This window comes from Misgurnus anguillicaudatus, chromosome 9 (genome assembly GCF_027580225.2).
Source record: "Misgurnus anguillicaudatus chromosome 9, ASM2758022v2, whole genome shotgun sequence".
In the NCBI taxonomy this organism is placed as follows: Eukaryota; Metazoa; Chordata; class Actinopteri; order Cypriniformes; family Cobitidae; genus Misgurnus; species Misgurnus anguillicaudatus.
This window is the reverse complement of record NC_073345.2, coordinates 20,092,205-20,108,614: the sequence shown is the minus strand read 5'-3', so window position 1 is coordinate 20,108,614 and position 16,410 is coordinate 20,092,205. Positions and strand designations below refer to the sequence as shown.

General features: G+C 39.5%; 1 protein-coding gene across 3 annotated transcripts in view; it reads right to left on the bottom strand.

Moving 5' to 3' along the window:
* Positions 1 to 16,410, bottom strand: part of zbtb16a (zinc finger and BTB domain containing 16a) — a 125,180-nt gene extending 108,770 nt beyond the window's left edge. For 2 of the 3 annotated variants that reach the window (XM_055180811.2, XM_055180813.2), the window contains exons 1-2: positions 16,251 to 16,410; positions 12,662 to 14,004 (exon numbers count right to left, since the gene is read on the bottom strand). In XM_055180811.2, the coding sequence (XP_055036786.1) occupies positions 12,662 to 13,914 (1,253 nt within the window). In that variant the 5' untranslated portion in view covers positions 13,915 to 14,004; positions 16,251 to 16,410. Of the gene's footprint in view, positions 1 to 12,661; positions 14,005 to 16,015; positions 16,169 to 16,250 lie in introns of those variants that run through there. The other variant, XM_055180812.2, reaches the window with a different exon arrangement.

Below are 16,410 nucleotides of genomic sequence, written 5' to 3'. Positions count from 1 at the left end.
AACTTAATTTTTATTTTTTTTTTGGTCATGAAAATATCTTGTTCAATAAACTTAGTTCAGTTAAGGAAAACGTTCCATGCAATTATTTCTGGTCGAAGAAAACTAGTTAATTCAAACAGAAAATGTCTGGTTAAACCAACTGTCAGTTTCTATATCATACTAATTAGCATAAGCATATTTCATGCTAATAATAATAATAATAACATATAATAGACTGGATGAGCATCTGAGAAGAGACTGATCTCCAGACAGTCATTAACACACTAAGTGCTCATTGAGAAAAGTATGTCACATCCACAAACTAACCACAAGCGCCACTCTTCTGCACGATGGTAACCAAACAATTCGAAAAAATATAACACAAACTCTTCTAAATCAATAAGATAAATTAACATTAAACACTATGGAGTGGTTTCCCGGACAGGGATTAGCTTAAGCCAGGACTAGGCCTTAGTTAAATTAGGATATTTAAGTCTATTTTAAAACCATAATTTATAAATAAACATTACTGGTGTGCATCTTCAGACACAACACTCGCACTGATATATTTTAAGATTAACAGAGCAAGTTGTTTTTGATCAAGACAACGTTAACATTTAAGTTAGTCTGGGACAAGGCTTAAGCCCTGTTTGGGAAACCGACCCTATAAAGTCTTTCTTTTTACCTAAAAATGCGTAAAATAACACTTAATATTAAAAATGACTCTCCAAAGGCAGTTACATGCAAAGCTTGCTGGGAAATACAGATCCACGGCCCAGTTAGTAATATCAACAAAAATCATTCATGTGGTTCCAACATAAAATTAAATTAATGTAAGTTTAAGTGGATTGAACATGATAAAATTAAGCTGAGACCAAAACATTTTAAATTGTGTTCTATTAACTTGTTTCACTTAAGTAAATTGGACAAAGTGCAAAGGATTTTGGTTGAATAGGAACAATTGATTGTGTGTGGACCTAATGCCTTCCCACAAATATGAGCTCTGAATCTCTGCTTTCCTTAAAAACTTCACGTCAAGAAATATAACTAGAAACATTGATTCTTGGCATGAGAATATCGATACAGTTTTGTGAGGTAAAATATTGCTATTTTCTAAAATATAGATTTTTCACCCACCCCTAGAGAAAACTCATTGTCCATTCTGCTCCTCATAAAACACACGCCGGTCCCACCGTGGCGGTGCAGTACAGCCACTGTTGTTTTTCTAAACTTTGCCTGTGTGACAGATTCTTTTCTGATCAATAAAAGACCCTCTATGAAGGCCTGGAAGTCAGCTCGCCCCACCCGCGATGCTCTTTGACCTTATTGAAGGCCTGACTGAGCAAAAACACTGCTCTTCCCATGAGGCCCCTGGAGGCTCCTGTTTCACTTGGGCAATGAAAGGGACTACTGTAAATAATGGGGGCCTGTTTGACCCCGCCTTTGTCTGTGGCAAGACCCCTGCATCCACTCTACTGTAACAGAACTAACCTTTCACAATGAAAGCTCTCATGGCTACGAGACCCCAACTCTCGAGACGCTACATCCGAAGTCAGGATTTAAAATAGCAAAGTCAGACCTCTACTCCAAGCTCTTAAGTGGGTTTCCACCCAATCTTTTTTTCCTGATACAAGAACACCAAATGTTGTAATGCCCATAAAACATCAAAGTCCGCACCTCCACAACAGTTTTCTACATACAAACTACGAAGTGCAAGTGTGGAAGGTCATGGGCCAAGTTTTAGCTGAGCTTTAGAGATAAGAAAAAAAGCCACCTGCTACACCTGAAAATACATCTTTGGCTCTTCAATAAAAAATTCCATAGCAAAGCCTAAAGACAGCATCAATGTGACTTTTCTTTCCCAGCGAAGGTCAAACAGCGAGCACGGGGTGTAAAATTGCCGGACGAGACAGCAGTGGCTCATGTAGGGGAGAAGCAGAGAGCTGCCGCTCCGCTCCATGGTTAATGGTGTACAGCACGTCCTGACAGCATCATCTGTTTCCGCCTGCCATGGACACAAACAGCAGAAATGATGCCGCGTGAGTCATGACGTGTCACAGTGGGCAGCTCCGGTGATCAGTCCAGTAAATGGAATGGCTTTTGGACTGCTAGACAGTGAGGGAACACAAAACACTTCAGCCTGAACTAAAAGAGGACAGAAAGCTCTCCATGTAACACAACAATAAAACTCGAGTGCAATTTTGGTGACGGGTCAAAAATAGTCTGAGACGCGATGGGAAAACAATATCAATTCATCTGCAAAAAACAATTCGATTTCAGGGGTTTCATAGCTGTCTCGGGCTGACGGGCAGACAAATGAACGAGCGACAATATTGGTAGCAGACGGCAAGGTAATTAAAATGTTAGGGGGACATTTAGGATTTATAAAACGTTTTCAGTCTCATGTGTGACACAGAAAGCCTAACGTTCTGGATGCTGGACGCCCAACAACAACCATTTACGGATGGGCATTGCTCAGTCTGGGGCTAAATGAAGGTGGTGTGCTTAGCGAAATAATCTCATCTCTATTGAATTTGAGCTCAGATGTATTTGGTAATGTAAGTGTAGGGCTTGGCCCCTAACTCAAAAACGCTCTCTTAAGGCCAAGCCATTAATCATTCATCCCGTCTTACTAGTGATCACTGCGGGCGTCTTCAGTCAGCAAATGCATAAATCAATTATGGTTTTGAGCTTTATTCTACCATTTATCCAACTGATCCCCCTGGATTACAACATGGCTTAAATGTGCCGCACCGCTTTCTGTGCTCGCTCAGAGTTGCCATCCCATATCTCTCAAATGCCTCCAGCAGCAGATAATAGAGAAAGAGAGAGAGTCTTCTTCAGGCCATGTCTAAGCTAACTCAATTTCAACCCCTCGCCGAAAGTTCGGGAGTAAGAAAACAGAGAGGGGGCGGAGACTGAGAAAACCCTTAGGGGCGAGTTTACTGTTGTGCAAAAACTTGGAGTCTCTACAACCAAGCATTCAGATGAGGAAGTGCGTTCGATATTTGTTTATCGGGCATTCATCTGTGCCAACGGACAAGTGGGATATGTGTCAACATGTGGTGCAATAGCGCTTCAGGCAACCCAAATTAAGCTCCGGCTCATGGACCTTTCTGTTACCCTCTCTCATCTCTATGAGTTCCTGTCATCTCTCAACAGTCCTATCTAATAAAAAATTTGTGCTGGGCAAAGATTAATCGCGATTAATCGCATACAAAATAAAAGTCATTTTTTGCACAAGACATGAGCGTGTGCTGTGTGTAATTATTATTATGTATATATAAATACACACACATTCATGTGTGTATTTAATAAACATTTACATGTGTATATATATTTATTTATATTTTTATATATTCTATATTATATATAAACAAAAAAATGGATATATAAATAAAAATGTTCTGAAATGTATATATGTATGTGTGTGTGTTTAAATATACATAATAATTACACACAGCACAGACACATATATAATGCACAAACGCACTTTTATTTTTTATGCGATTATCGCGATTAATCTTTGCCCAGCACTATAAAAAATATATAAATACTATAATAAATAAATAAATAAATAAATTGTATAATAAATATAATATATATATAATATATATGTGATATAATATAATATATATGTGAAATTTAGGCTAAAGTTTTTAATTTAAGTCTTTAGTCTTAACTTAATTTAGAGCATCAAAGTTTGATTTCAACTACAGATTTTACTTTAAAATAAAAGTCTTTGACATGGACTTGGTCAATATTAAAGATATCAAGGTTATATTTGGAAACAGTGTACATTATGTAAAATAAAGATGTAGAAAAGGGTAAATCACAAAAAAACACGGGTTGAAATTGAAAAATTAACGGCTGGGTATTTACACAGTTTCACAAATATTTTTTTTTTTTTACAAACATTGATATAACTATGGCCTTTAATAAAAAGCAGCATTCATATTTTTTCCACATACTTTGTTTTACAGCTTTACAGATAATGCTCCAACATCCAGAATGCCCGCTTCTGGTCGTACATCATACAGATCCGCAATGATGGGTATTTTATGACCCCCTCCACAGCACACTTGTATCACTCTATCGGGGGCCCCTTGCCAATCTCTGGCACCCCATTCAACAGGCAACAAAGGAGCTAATTAGAGCCCCTCTCAGTGGAAGCCCAAGGAAGGGTCTGATTTGATACTTCCAGGGGATTCCAGAGCCCCAGCAGTGCATTCACTCAGCCCTGTGCACGCTTGGCTTGGCCCTTTGCTCCAGACCTTCATTGTACACGGAGATCGGCAGCGCCTTAGAACTGGCGAGGGGGAACCGACGCATCTTCTTTCATGTTACAGGAGCCAGAAACCAGATGCTAATGGGATATTGATGGGATTAAAACACTGTACTTACTGAAGAGAGGAACCTGTGATATAACGTAGATGAAATAAGAGCGGCTGAAGTACGTTCCTTTGAGGATGTATGAACGCTTTGGAGTATTAATGTGAATTGCTTTAATATGACACGTCGTAGGGTAGAGTCCCACCCAGTGTATTATTCAAAATAAATGATATATAAACTTTCCTTTCCATTCTGATCTATTATGCCAACATTTTAAGGTTTTTATTGAAAATGCACTTTATTATATCATAAAAAGTATGCATGATATATAAGAATGCACCGTACAACAATTTACAAGACATTAACGGTATCCACAACCTAAGTGACGTCAACAAAAACTTGGATCATGCGAGCGAGTTCCTAAAGATTACTTTTGTTAGAACAACAAACGCAATAGGTTTTCTTTATAACCTGCCAAAAGAGTAGCTTCTACTATAACCAAACCTCTCTAATCAAACTAGGCCCATTGTAACAGAGTCAAGAATGGCCAGAATGGGCAGCTTGCCCTATCGCGCAGGTGACACGGGCCTATTTCTACGAAACACCACCGTCTTATCTTGACCAGCATTCTTTCGCTTCATCTACATCACCCCGGCCACTGTTTAAATCTGATTTCAACTCACACATATGCGCATCAACATGTGTGGCGGGGCAGAATGGCTTTAGCGTGCCACCTGGCACGGCAATGGGCTAGCGGCACCCCGCTCTGCCTGTAATCCTTCCATCTCCAGTTGCAAAAAGCAGATAAGAAAGCGGCCAGAGAAAGGCATCTCAGTAAAAAGCAACCGCCACGTCTTTCTTTTTTACCGGGCACGCCAGATGCCTATCGCTTTAATAATACAGAGCAGAGCTGTCTGCTGTCTCTGTTTACTTTTATTTTTGATTCGCGTGAGAATCGAGTGTCTTATTTTCGACACACGACCAGTAAACCCGAAGCTCTGATACGGGAGGGACACGACCGAATCAAACGCGAGTATGGTGGCGAAATTCATCTGATGATTTGCTCTGATACGAGCACCAAGAAACTTGTTTTTGTCAGCGACGCTCTGAAGATAGCGGAGAGCTGCCGTCGAGGTGCGCAGTCCAATACACATGATGCAACCCTGTGTTAAGTCTTTAATCGATACATCTCTTGTCTTGACAGTGAGGACAGAAGGCAGATTCCAGATCAGAGGGGTGCTGGTGTAAATCTTTACAGTTCAAGCAGGGCCTTTTAAAGGCTGTCCATAATTGGATGCCTGCCAGCTGCTGGCGTATGTGGGCTGCATCGATAAATACTAGAATCTTAAAAAAGCAACAAAACATACAAGTACACACGCTTCAAAAGGGCATTAAATACATTTTTACTTAACACAAATATAAATTCTTGTCAGTAAAATTGGTTGGGTGGTATATTGAGTTTTGGTAATATATTTTTCCCAGAAGGATATGGGATGAGACAATACCATATATATCGGTATAATTTTATATGACCATTCTTATTTCATCAGAAGCTCTTGCATGATATGTAAACTAAGGTCAGATGTAAGCTAGCATATTGTGCAGCTGTATATTTTCAAACAGGGAAAAAACGTCATCTTTGAATTTTACTTTCCTCATATGCTGTTGATTGTGACATCTCACATAAGGCTTTGAGTTGCATGTAAACATGGATGATTCTCGCGAAATTAGACTTATGAGGTGTCATGAAACGTTTTGATAGTAAGTAATGCAAAGTAAGAGTATCACAATAAGCAGCATACAGTTTTAAACATCCCTTCATGTACTATTTTGCACATGTTTTTAAATGACATCATACAAATTTAGTTGTTTTTTCCACATTTAAGGGGAAGATTTTCATTACCGCAACGTGTGTATGACTGGATTTGGAAATATTTATAATTAAAAAATCTAAAAAATAAAAAGCTTCAGTGCATGTTATACTATAAACATTTACAGTAAAGAAACATGTGGTATTTGGTGATCATTGGTAAATGTAACAATAATAAGGAATATAAATGTGTCCTAGACCAATTTTCTCATACTCCGCAACAATTTTCCATCATTGTTTAAGCACTCAAGGAACTAACATTAAAAAATTATTGGAAGGGACATAATTGACTGTGACACTCAAGATGGCTACCAGGTAAGCAGTTCTTATTTTTTCTCTCCAGAAAAAAGTTGAAATTTAGTTTGCCATAGTACCTAGACAACTTTTTAGTTCTCATTACCGAAACATGAGTTTGTAAATGCATATATTTATTGTAATATCATGTTGTGGTAATGATCATTTTTGATAATGATAATCTAAACAATTTAAATAATTTTATAGGGAATATTTTTTTAAATCCTCTAAAAATAATGGTTATAGTAAGTTCAGACCTTAATCTTATATGTTCAAAAAAAATACCTTCAAGGGCTTTTTAAAAATTCTGATGCTGGACACCTTCTAAAACTGGATTTCATGAGAATCAACATATTTCACTTTGTAGAAAATACTGAGATATTTATTCGATAATGTATATCGCCATCCATCCCAAAATGACAGATATGGAATTTTTTTCAATATCGCCCAGCCCTACTTTAAAACAAAAATCCCTTCTACTGTACGTTTACTGCATTACTTGCCATTGTAAATAGCAATTAAGATCAATGTTGTTTCAAGGTTTCATTCTCAAAACCATTACTGACCAAACTTAGGTCAATCATAAAATACTATAAGTAACTAGATAAACCACGAGAGTACATTTTCAGAGAACTCTTAAACATTCACAACACAAAATCCCTTGTCCTAGACATATTTGGAAAGGTCAAAATCATTTTGCGGGACGTTAATCCCTTTTTCAATGTAACCATGAGAAGTCACAACAGAATTTCAGAAACTTAATTGGCTAACTTGACAAAGTGAAGGGTCTACTTGTTTGAAGTCTCTTTGGTTTAATTGCAATCATTCTTAATTACCATACTGCTCCCGAGTTAAATACCACACTCTATCAAATCAGCTAGCATGTAGGACGTTTCAGTCTTAAGGCAAATGGATAAATGATCCAAGTTCACATATTAACGTAGCACAGTGACAGCACGTTTCCAGGGCATTGATATTCCTGGGATACTTGCAACATATGTACACTTCTAAAAAATAAGGTACATAGAAGAACCATTTTAGCTGTATGGTAGCTACAAAATAGGAAAAACTTGACAACAACATGAAAAAACAATATCATTGCATAAGATACAATTGCCAAAATTACGTTTTCTCAAAAATTGAGCCATACTGTAAGTTTGGACAGACTCTTTCTAAAGTCATCATGTAGGCTGGACACGTCACTTACTAGTCACTTTTTGGGTCCAATTAAGCCATTTAAAATAATTATACTCTTAGTTTTAAAGCGTTACATAGATGATGAAAAACAAACTCCAAATGTTTGACTGGTAGCTGATATCACAGCATCTCTCAGCTCAACGTCACAAGTGAACCTGAACACATCCTCACTGATGTTGTGGGTGGGAGATCTATGGGGACACGGCTAACGGTTTCTGCAGGAGCGTTACAGCTCTGTGGTGAGATTCAGTTGCAATTGTAGGCTTGAGGTGCCTCACTCCTCACTGCAACCTGGTGTTATCTCTTTCTGCAGCACCATGAGGACTTATCATCCCCATCTGCTCTTGGTATAGTGGAAAGTAGAGCACAGGGTTATCACCATTTCTGATATGCACTGATAAGGCCCTGCCTCCTGTTGAAACTACGTAACTAGCTACACGCTCCCTATACGCTCGCCTGACTTCCTCAACCATCTTCCACCTGTCCACCATGAGGAACCAGCTGAGAACCATGCTGCCTTCACAGGAAGTCAAGATAGGAAGGCTTTAAGTCTTGTACGGATCCAGTGCTTGTGCAACATCCTGCTCAACGAGGTTCCTTCATCTGATTGTTGTTTGTAACATCCCACTCTAACATCCCATAATCCTCTGTGTGCATTTTGGCAGAATAGAAATAACGTTTGAAGTTAATTAAACTTGATTTAAGGTGTTTTAGAAGATATTCTGATACTACAGTAGTTTTATCCGAGGTGCCTTCATACAAAAGCACACATTCGGTTTGGGACACAGCCTCAGATTCAGCCCATCAGTGTCACCTGATGATGAAAGACATCACAGGTTGTAATATCTGTAGCTTTCAAAAGACGAATGAGCCTTGATCTCATTCGTACAGGGACCGCGGCACTTAGGAGATCAGAAATCTCCATTAAACCCAGACAGACAAAGACCAACGTAAGCACTAAACATATACGAAGACCAAAATGCACAGAATACTATGCGACTTATTTCCTATTATTGGCAGGAAATATTTCTGTAATAAGTTTCCTTTACTCAATGCACCATGAACCATTTTCTTTGGCATAAAATATCCATTTAGCTGTTTGGTCAGGAAAGCTGCTACGCAAGCTTTGATTTAACTCCTGTGGGGAATTCTGGGTGATTGAAAAACAAATAAACTCCTTCATTTAGGCAACCCTCTGACATAAATCTACCCCAGATATTACTAGATTACTCCTGTGGTCTGGTTAACAGGACAGTATTCACTCCCCCGCAGTTTTAGAAACTGATGCACATATCATTCAGAGCTTTACCAGGGCAAGAATATGAAGCAATCTGAATTCATTCAGGAAGCAAGCACTTATTGATATTCTCCTAAACACGCACAAATCCCTACAGACCCGTGCCTAATCTGGAAACAATTACAGACGCTTAACCTGACCTGTTTGCCCCAGATGAACTCTCAAACAGAAATATTTTCACTTTGCTAGAAGTGCCAGAGACCCTGGCACAAGACGTGGCAAAACCTGTAATTAGTCACAAATGCTGCCACCCCATCTGCTGCCAGACGTCAAGAACTTGCTTTCAGAATAAACCTTTTATAAAGATGCCTAACCATAGTATATCAGACTGTCATTTATTTTTATTAAACATCTAACTGGGTGATTCTCGCGAAATTAGACTTTCATGAAATATTTTGATAAAAAAGTAAACGCAAAGTAAAAGTATCAAAATAAGAAGCATACAGTTACAAACATCTCTTCACATACTATTTTGCACATGATTTCAAATCACATCATACAAACCAATTTTGATGTTTTTCCACATTTAAGGGGAAAATTTTCATTACCGCACCGTGTCCATGGGTTCTTTGACATGGAAATATTTAAAATAAAAAAATCTAAAAAATAAAAAGCTTCAGTACTATAAACATTTACAGTAAAGAAACATGTGGTGTTTGGTGATCATTGCTAAATGTTTAGACAATAATAAGGATTATAAATGTGTCCAAAACCAATTTTCTCATCCTCCGCAACAACATTGTTTAAGCCCTTAAGGAACTAACTTAAAAAAAAAAAATGGTTGGAAGGGACATAATTGACTGTGACACTCAAAATGGCTACCAGGTAAGCAGTTCTTATTTTTTTTCTCCAGATAAAAGTTAAAATTTTGTTTGTCATAGTACCTAGACAACTTTTTAGTTCTCATCACCGAAACATGAGTTTGTAAATGCATATATTTAATGTACTAACATGTTGCGGTAATGATAATTTTTTATAATGATAATCTAAAAAACGTAAATAATTTTATAGGAAATATTTTTTTTAATCCTCTAAAAATAATGGTTAAGTTCAGAGCTTAATTTTATATGTGCAAAAAATGGCTTTTTGAAAAAATCTGATGCTGGACACCTTTTAAGTCTGGATTTTGTGAGAATCACCCAACTGCTATCTCTGCCATAAGAGCAGGAAACCTAAAATCATGAAATCATGATAATTTTTGTGATTTAACACTTAGATTTCCATTTTTATATAGAAAGCATTAGTTAATATGTTCCTGTGGCTCAACTGGTAGTTCACTGGATGAGCAAACCAAAGGTCATAGGTTCAATTCCCAGGAAATACTGATAAAACAACGTATAGACTGCATGCTCTGATGGTCGCTTAAAAAATATGCCTGCCAAATGCATATATATAAGTGTGAATGTATTAAAACAATCACTGTAAATACACAAATAAGCAGAACTTAGACTTCTACTAAATACACAAACTCACCCTTCCTATCAATCCTTAACATGGCAAATCAAAACAATGTGAAACTATTTTAAATCACTGCAATTACCTATTAGGGTCTGTTTTAGCAAACACTGCATTCTTGTGCAGTCAAAATCCAGAACATCTGACATCAATGACTCAACGATGATTCACACGAGTACAGACAACTTTTAAATTAACACAGCTTGTCAATTACTCCTGACTAAGATAAACATCAACCTGAAAGTTCACATGGGTGAATAAGCATTTTTCACTCTGCGAATAATGAAGGTAATTAAGAGGGATTTATTAATACCCCCTTGAACACTTCCACACACACAAGAATATTTGAGGTGAAACTGAATCCTCAGGTGAACTTTAACCGTTGTGCATTCCAGCAGATTAAGGACAAATGCCTAAACATTCGCAAACCCATTATTCCCAGTCCCGGGCCTGTTATTAAAAAACCCGTAAAATCTAGATCCACTTAAGTACTGTAAACATCTGTGCTAAACCGGTAAAAGCAGAGTGCATTACTTTAATAATGCCATCAGTTTATGACAGAGCTTAAATGATTGGTTGCTATGTTAAGAGAATTTCCTGTTTTACTCGATGCCTTTTCATACAGCAGCAGCTTTAAAATCTTCTTGCAACTTGAAACCGATTTGCACGACTGAATACATGCCTTAACTTAATCGTTTAACCAATCAAAACTTAGCAATGCACTGGACAGTAACTGACACCAGCATAATCACACCCATTCACATTAGTAATTGTTTTGGTAATACCAGATCATTATAATACATACACTTTGCCAATTATGCTGTACAAATTAAAGTGCATGATAAAGAGATTTGTTTGAATATTCTGCACGCTTTAGCTGGTCAACAGCGACACTCTCTGCAGTTCTCTGCTCGAGACTACAAAAGCTGATATCGTCTGGCGTGGATTTCCTCGCCTCGCCCAAACCCCTTTAACACCCCCAACAAGTCATACTGACGAAACCCAGAGGCTAACCAAGTGGCCAAAAGGTTACGCTGCGGAGGTCGGCCTTGGCCCTCTACGCAGACCCTCATTTCCTGGGCTGGACGATCTGCACCACTCATAAAGCTAATAAGGCCCTGCTTGTCCCGGGTGGCTGGGGCCCAGGCCGGCCTACTCATCACTGGCCACACCATGGGGGTCAGGGGTGGGTGTGGAGGCTGCTTCCCATTAGCTTGTCCCCTCTCCAGGTGCAACTAATGGGCTCAGCCGGAGCCTCTCCAGGACCAGTCAGCAGCCACCGGAGTAGGCCTGGAAGTGATCAGCACCCTATGCCAGACGGCCCGCTTAAAGCAACAAAGTTAAAAATAATCATTTTTCTTCACTAGCCAGGGAACGTCTCATCTACTGTGTGAATGTTTGGCAATATTTCAAAACACGACATCTTACAGTAAGCAGAAGAATATAAACAGGCAAGCACATCAATTTTACTCAAACACTAAAGTAAGGAGGGGTTTCCCTTTGATCATTTCAATAGCTTACAATCTCTGTTTAACTTTCTATTTTATATCTCGAAAACCTGTTTACAACATTAATCACACAACATGTTTTAAATGAAAGAAAATAAACAGCATAACTAACACCGACAGGCTGGCATCTAATTTAAACAGCATTTTCTGTTTATATAATCCATTAATTATTGTGACAAATTAACCATGAGAGTGTTTCTTTAGCTTTATTCGGAGTCGCCGCTAAAAGTTAACAAGATATTGTATGCCGTAATTGACCTATTTATTTCACAGTCCTTTCAAAGGTTATTTCGTCTGAGGAGCATTTTTCTTGATAAGGGGAAAGTGAGAGGAAAACATATTCGTGCATAAATCAGCTTTGCAATCATTCTGTCTTATATCCACCACAGGCGGAGTGTGAAGCAAATTGACCTCCAGCATGAAAGCAGATAAGCAATCATCAGTTAACCATCACGACTCATCTTCCACTAACATTTCCCAGCAACTTAGTTATTTAATCAAAGAATTTCTAAAAATTTCACCTTAAGCTCCTCTGTTTGGCTGAAAACTAATTGAATTACAGACCCAAGCACTCAGAAAGAACAAGATGCATTTGTGCTAACAAACTTACCCAAAAAACAAACACTTCAACATCCCCACATTCAACTGATGAGCACTAGCAACACGAAGATAACGCACAAAACCGAATAAAAAGGTGACTTCATTGCTTGAATGCAATGACTGGCTTACCTATGTTGCTCAATGGCCTCATTGTCAGGAAGTTCAGCACCACACACGTTGCAGCGTTCGTGTTGGCTACGGCCATCAGGCTTCATCCCAGCGGCTAGCTCACCGAGCTTGCTGAAGAACTCCCTTTGGATGAAGCTCTGCGGCAACAGGCCCCCATAAGCACTGAAGTCCATGGACATGGCCAGGGCTGGTGTCATGTGTAAGGATGAAGCCATCGAGGCAGGCATAGACAGCATGGCTTCGTTCTTATGGTTGTGTGGCAAGCCGTACAATGACGCCAAGTGTTTTTCTGTCATGCCTGCCATTGCCTCCAGTCCCATCTGGCCGACCTCGATCTGCTGCTCTCCAACACCTTCCTCCCTAACGTAGTGCAGCTCACGGGCACTGGTGATCACACTGCTCCTGGTAGGTGTTCCAGGGCCATCTCGGTTCTTGTCGAGATCACCGCTACGCTCGCCGTTGCTGGAGCTGCCGGACTCCATGGCTTTGGGGCTCCCGTGCTCTCCGCTCTCATCTACTTGCATCATCTCCATCTTGATCTCTCCCATCATAGGATGAGAGTTGCCATGCAGGGGCTGTTCGGTGCCAATTCCGGGGTGCATGGTGCTCTGCAGGAGGGACTGACCGATGCTCATTAGGCTGTCTACGGCCGCTTTAGTTGGGCTCAGGGTGGAGAGACCGAAAGAGGTGGAGACCGACGGACTCTGATCCACCATTCCCGGCAGTACCTGATGGGCAGCCGAGATGTAGCCGCTGTCTTCCATGGAATGCTTTTTCGGGCCGGTCCCGTTCCTGCCGTGCCTCCCCTTACGTTCTTCATCATCTTCCCCACCGCCGTCGTTCATGTTGACCTCCGTGTCGTTTTCGTCCGAGGACTGGATGGTCTCCAGTATCTTCAGGCATTGCTCTTCCAGGTATTCTATTTCTAATATCTCTGCCGCATACAGCAGGTCATCCAGATCTTCCACTTTAGCTTGGAGAGTGGCAGTGTAAGCATACTCCAGAATCTGCTGGAAGGTCTTTGGTGACAGAAAGTCGAGAGTGTAATGTTGGCTGTTTCGGTGAAATAGGATCTCGAACATTTTGCTGGTACAGGCCAACACGGTCCGGTGAGCGTGGAACTCCTGGCTGTCCACCATGATGACCACGTCGCACAGCGTGCCGGCCAGCCGCATCTGATTCGCCTTGTGTAGCAGGGCATTGGGGTGATTGGGATTCTGGAGCTGGATCATACCCATTTTAGTCAAATCCATAACGTCTCTGAAATCCACACGGCCAACTCATGAGTCTTTCTTTCCACTAGCAGTCTGTTTAGTTATCTTTGTAAACAAGATAAGGTCAATCTAGAAAGAGATGAAAAGAGATACCCAGAGTTAACGTTTATTCAGTTGATGAAAGTTATTGTTGACAAAAACTAATTTTCAATACCAAATTACAATTGCTCAATGGTTAAACTGTTATATAAAAAAAGCCGTAAAGAACAATTTCAGCGGGGGATCCTGAATAAATCCCCAAAAGGGTCTGTTAAAATGCATGAGAATAAAAAACAAAAAGACAAGTGGCCCACATGAGAGACGTGTAAACTTGGCTTTAGTGCTGTTAAAGGCTGGCAGTAATCAAGCCTTTGTTTCTATGTGTTCGAGCTCGCCTCACAAAGCCCATCAACAGCCTCCTGAAATGAAATGGCATCTTATTCAGTATTCTCATCACAGACAGGGATACTGAGCGGAGCTTGGAGACTGAGGCAAGCTGTTGCCAGGAATAGTTTGGAACTGGTGATGACACAATAAAGCTTGAAGCTTCAAAAATGCCCTTTAAAACAGACTTTAGCATACTATGTGTGCATTTATTATGTAGCCCACATCAAATATGAACAGCATTTAGAATAACACAAGTGAAATGTGTTAGATTAATTAGATTAGATTAATTAATTGAAAACTGTGAGTCACCTAATAAAATTAATTAATTAAACATTTAGTGCATTTATTATTATAATATGTGTGGTCAAAGATTTACTATTATCACAATTTATTGCAAATTAAATATGTAATATGTTTAGAAAATAAATAAATGTAACGCTATATTAAACATAAATGTACGACGCGCGCTTGTAAGGCGTCGTATCGCAATGCACTGAAATAATTGTGCAATTGATGTAAGATCATTTTAAGACAATCACTTTTAGGTGAGCATAACATTAAATACACAAAGATCCGCCATAACATTTGGGTCGGTCCTTTAATAAGTCTTTAAATCAATATCAAATATATTAAACATCGACTGTCTACTGTAGTCATAATCGAAGATTTAGTTAAATGTGTTTCTCCTGTTCTCTACATCAACACAAGAAAGCGCTGGAGAGAAAAGCAGACGCGCACATTAGTTAATAGTCTTTCTGGCAGACACTATCAGTGTTAGCCGTGGATGACAGGCTTTGTAATTTTGAAAACTGTTTTCCAGACAGACGCGAGTCAACAAATAAGCGAAAGTTGTTATGAAGGCAGACCCGAGCTGCACGCGCAACACCCATAACGCCGTTTTCACACCTACAATTTAATAAATTAATACACAATACAGAGAGGCGAATAATCATTAAGTAATGAATACGCTTTAATTTGGGTTAACTGTAGTGTTGAGACAACAATAACGCCAGGTTCATTCACGCGAACTGTACATCACTTTCAGAAACATCAAATCAAAGCCAGGACACGAGACGCTATCAACACATGTCTGTGTTAAACAACTGATGTGGTTAACACCATCTTCATACATAATCATATGGGACCGATATATGAACACATCAGACATATATATACAGTCATATAAGAGCAATGAAAGTCCAGTCAGACTGAACAATACATGATTGCGCACGGGAATGTCTTTAAGTTAAAACCCCGTTCAATATTTCATTATATATTACAGTTAAATACAACAGGCGAGATCGGGCGATAAACTAAACAACTGTCAAGTTGAATCGGTCCATTTCAATGTTATAAAACAAACAAACATTAAAGCATTCACCGTGAAATAAAAACCAATACATTTTCTTTTTAAAAGAGGTTGACGCGCCTCAGCGGTGTCCATGATTTAATGATTATATTGAGACATACTGACAGGCGAAATAAATAGAAAAAAACATTACTTATTTCTCTCATGACGTTCTTTAAAAGACAGTCTTAAACAGTGTTTAAATGTACAAATGTAAAGAGTCGCGATGGTAATAAAGCACATGGACGCACGTCACTGTCTGGTGCGCGAGCAGACCTCACGTCCCCCGAATACTAAAACACACGCTTACGTCAACATAACATGTCCACATGTGTAAAGATGAACATAAACACTCATAACCATCACCTGTACCGAACCCACACACGCACTTTTAACTTTTCACCGCACTTTCATCATTCAACTTCTCTCGGTAGACTGAAGCAACAGTGTAAGTTGGCGTGATGCTGAGCGACATCCGATCAACACGATTAATAACGCGGATCACCTCAACGTCAACATTTCCCAAACTGAACAACCGCACAGGCACGGGTCTGTCACGAGCTGTAGGTGTTAAAAAAATAAGGTGCACGCGGGTACTCACCTGTGTCGCACGTTTCGCTCGCGAGTGTGCGGTTATTAGGACTGTAGCATAGTAACGCAGTTCACAGTACCCGCTCTCACGCGCACTAACTCCTCTCCTCGCGCCGCTTAGCAAATCAACGGGCTGGTGACGTCAGCGCGCATCCTCGCCGGACTCGTAA